Below are 3,768 nucleotides of genomic sequence, written 5' to 3' on the forward strand. Positions count from 1 at the left end.
GAAGGGCCTGTTTCCACACTGTAAGTAATCTCAACACCATCCTCATGAAACTCAGCCAGAGCAAGGTCAGTGTGGGATTCGATACATGAGCTTTCTCTGCTCATTTTCACTGAACAGAAAGCTGTCTCTACACTTTTAAACTAAATGTACAGCTACATTGTCTACATCAAACACTTTCAATCCAGGGACATTCCTGAGTTAGAAACAGAGTAAAAGATTCTACTCTCTGCAACTGAAACTAAAGCTTCCCCTATTCTTGAAAACTGGAAGGAAAGCTGTCCCCATCAACGACTCCCAGGGCAGAGACAGCACGCAGTGAAATACAGAGTAAAACTACCTCTACTCTGGGAATTAAAAATAAACTGAAGGCTGAGCTCTCCCTGCATTGTCCCGATCAAACACTCACCTGACAGGGACATGACAAGTTTAGATACAGAATAAAGCTTCTTCCATATTGCCTCCATCAAACACTTCCAGGGGGAGGTGTAGTATAAGGTCAATCCCTTTGTTCTACGCAAACTTCATCCTCAGACAATCTCCCCATGGTTCTCACTGTCAGTCCCTCGGGGGAGGGGGGCAGGACCCCGCAGACACCCTCCTGGATCAATGAGCTACTTTGATGATTGTATCCATGGGGCCTTCACCATGAGACCTTGTGGAGCTGAATTCAGTCAGGTGACAGCACAGCAGCTCACAGCCACTCCTATTGGTCCAAATGAAATAGGCCCTCCTGGTAATAACTCGATGAATTTAGTCATTGGTGGAAATTGTAGAGATAGGGGCTGGTTGATTGGTTCAATGTTGCTGCTTCTGGTCACATTGGTGTCAGGTGAGAGCAGGTTGTGTGTATAAAAGGAGCTGGTTGGGGCTGTGTGGGGATGGTTGAGTTGTTTAGGATCATGGGTGATTTTGTAGTGAGGAGTTTGTTCCCTTTGTTGATGTTAGTTGGAGCTGTTTGTTGCTCTGAAACATGGCAACAGTTTCTGAGCCAGAGGTTTCCATGGACAATAGTGAAAGCCAGCCCTGTTCCTGAGAGAGTGCCTCCTCATGGGGATCCCATCGGTTCTAGTTTCCGAATGTCTGAGGTTGGGAGTGTGTCCCCACTGCAGACTGTGATGGTGCAGTGTGGAGAGCACAACCTGCTGGTCAGGGCCCAGCTGGATTTATTTGGAACCAGGCACCTGATTAAAGCTGCTGACCTGACCCTGGGGATAGCAGGTTGTCGGCCAACCAGGGTCTACCCTGAGAACCAGACTGTCCTCTTTGACTATGGGCTGCATGAGTGTGGCAGCAGATTACAGGTAATGGGGGTTGTCTGAACTTGCTGGAAGTTTGGGCTGTCAAGGGTTCCTGGTTGAGATCATTGATATTGAGAAGGACCATTCTCCTGCTTTCTCAAATACTCAGACTAGGTTCCTATCCTGGATTGGGCCCTGCCTTAACTGTTCTCCTTCTCTAGTCTTCTGCTGCCAGTTTCACTGGTTTGGAAGCTTCTGGTTATATATGTTCTGTTACAATGTATGTTCTCAGTCTGAATTGGGTATCATGTGGTGATTTGTGGATGTTTGGATACTGTGATCTTTCTCCTGAATTGATTTAGTGACTTTCCACAGTGCATCATTGTGTTGTGTAGTTTCTCTATAGAGATGTTATAGGAATGCAAATAATATAGCAGATTAGTGCGGTGCTGCAAAAGCACAGCAGGTCAGTCAGCATCCGAGGAGTAGGAAAATTGACACTTTGGGCAGAAGCCCTTCATCAGGCTAGCAGCATGATGTGTTTAGTTTGAGGGAAAGTATCTTCCATTTCATCAGGTAAATGGACTTGACCTCCTTCCTACGGTGGGGGCTCTGTACTTGAGGGGTTCCACACTTGGCCTGTCAGTAAAACTGTTTTGATTTCATTCTGGTGACCTATTGTTTTCTCTACTTTTCTCAGCTCTTGGACACAGCTTTTATTGCCTCAGTTTACTGCTAACCTCCAGGTATTGAATCAGTCATCTCTCCTCAAACCTAGAGGTTTCCTGATTTAATTAGTAATTAAATGGCCAAAAGATCCTGGCAACCTCCTTCTGTGATAACAATCACCACATCCCTGTTCCCTGAATATTTATTGCAAATACTGTCTGGGAGCCCAACACCCATCCTCCTTTAAACCAACTTTTGCATCAGGAATTCAAATCTGATCTCTGGTATGATGTCAATCTCGTTAAACTGATCCTAAATGACTAATCCTTGACCTGTGACCCATTGATCTTGAACAGTGGTCTCTCCAGCTCTGGGAATGTGGGGTGGGGTCGGTGGTTGTTGGTAGAAGCAGCCTCCTGAGCCTATCTCACCCTGAGAGAATTGTCACAATGGGATGGTATCATTGTGAACCCTGTGTAGAACCTTCTCATTTCACATCAGCCCCTCATTCGTTAACCTGGTGTCTTTCAGATGACTGGAGATTTCCTGGTCTACACCACCCACCTGACCCACATCCCAAACTATCCTGGATCTGTCATTGTGAGAACCAATGGTGCTGTTGTTCCCATTGAATGTCGTTATTTCAGGTGAGAATCTTTACTCGATTGTCAGTATGATCCCCTGCTGCTGTTGTCTGACGCTGTCCTAAAATGGCTGCCCTGTCTCCTTCCCTGCCCCCCCCCCCCCCCCACAGGAAGGGCAATGTGAGCAGCAATCCCATCAAGCCCACCTGGATCCCATTCAGCTCCACCAGGTCTGGAGAAGGGCATCTGTCATTCTCCCTGCGTCTAATGAATGGTATGTGATGGGTGGCTGGGGAGGGATCTCCTGGTGTCTCTCTGCGAGTTGTACCTATTGGCTCCAACCCTTGTCTTGCTGTACTTCAGGTGACTGGCTGACAGAGCGCACTTCCACTGTCTACTCCCTGGGAGACCTCATTCACATTGAGGCATCGGTTTCAATGGCCAACCATGTGCCCCTGAAGCTGTACATTGATCGCTGTGTAGCTACACTGAGCCCAGACAAGGACTCCACACCGAGATACAGCATCATTGACTACAATGGGTAAGAAGCTCTCTGCTTTCTCCAGCTGCTCCCATCTCAATGGCTTCACTCCATTCACTTCATGGCCCTTTGTCCATCTGCAGTTGCCTCCTGGACAGCAAAGCTGAGGACTCCTTTTCGACCTTTGTGTTGCCGAGAGACGGGCGTGAGCCGGACAAGCTCCGGTTTGACCTGGATGCCTTCCGTTTCTATGGAGATGAGCGATCCTTGGTAAGAGGAAGCTGCTGATGTGCTTCTCCACAATGGGGAGGGAGTCACTAAACACTGACTTGTTCTGTGTTCCTCAGATGTTCATCACCTGTCACCTGAGAGTTGCTGCAGTGGATCAGGGAGATTCCAGGAACAAAGCTTGTACTTTCCAGAAGCTGCAGAATATGTAAGTTCCCTCTCCCTTTTCCTCAGGATGTTGTTGGGAGAGGTGATGCACCATGTGGTTGATGGGCTGTTTCTCTTGTTTAGGTGGACCCCATTGGAGGAGTCAGACAGTGACATTTGTGCCTGTTGCCATGTGGGGATCTGTGGGAGCACCAGGGATATCCTGATCCCCTCCAGAAGAAGGAGAGACCTTGGTACTGAACCTGGTATGACATTGACCCTCCTAGATGCTGAGGATCTCCCCTCACCCCTCCCCTTCCTTGACTGTGATGTTTGATGTTGCAGAGAGTGAAGCTGGATTGAAGTGGGAGGGGGAGGCCTCACTTGGCCCCCTGATCATTCTGGATACTGAGCTGACCAA

The 3,768-nt window shown here is 48.1% G+C and overlaps 1 protein-coding gene across 1 annotated transcript; it reads left to right on the top strand.

Moving 5' to 3' along the window:
* Positions 1 to 898: 898 nt before the first annotated feature.
* LOC122546200 (zona pellucida sperm-binding protein 3-like) lies at positions 899 to 3,767 on the top strand (the record flags this gene model as incomplete). Its single annotated transcript, XM_043684995.1, has 8 exons — positions 899 to 1,301; positions 2,439 to 2,557; positions 2,662 to 2,765; positions 2,855 to 3,032; positions 3,116 to 3,242; positions 3,320 to 3,408; positions 3,492 to 3,613; positions 3,693 to 3,767. Coding segments are annotated over exons 1-8 (1,216 nt in total), but the record flags the coding sequence as incomplete, so codon positions are not given.
* Position 3,768: the final 1 nt, after the last annotated feature.

Source organism: Chiloscyllium plagiosum, unplaced genomic scaffold (assembly GCF_004010195.1).
Source record: "Chiloscyllium plagiosum isolate BGI_BamShark_2017 unplaced genomic scaffold, ASM401019v2 scaf_9955, whole genome shotgun sequence".
Classification (NCBI taxonomy): domain Eukaryota; kingdom Metazoa; phylum Chordata; class Chondrichthyes; order Orectolobiformes; family Hemiscylliidae; genus Chiloscyllium; species Chiloscyllium plagiosum.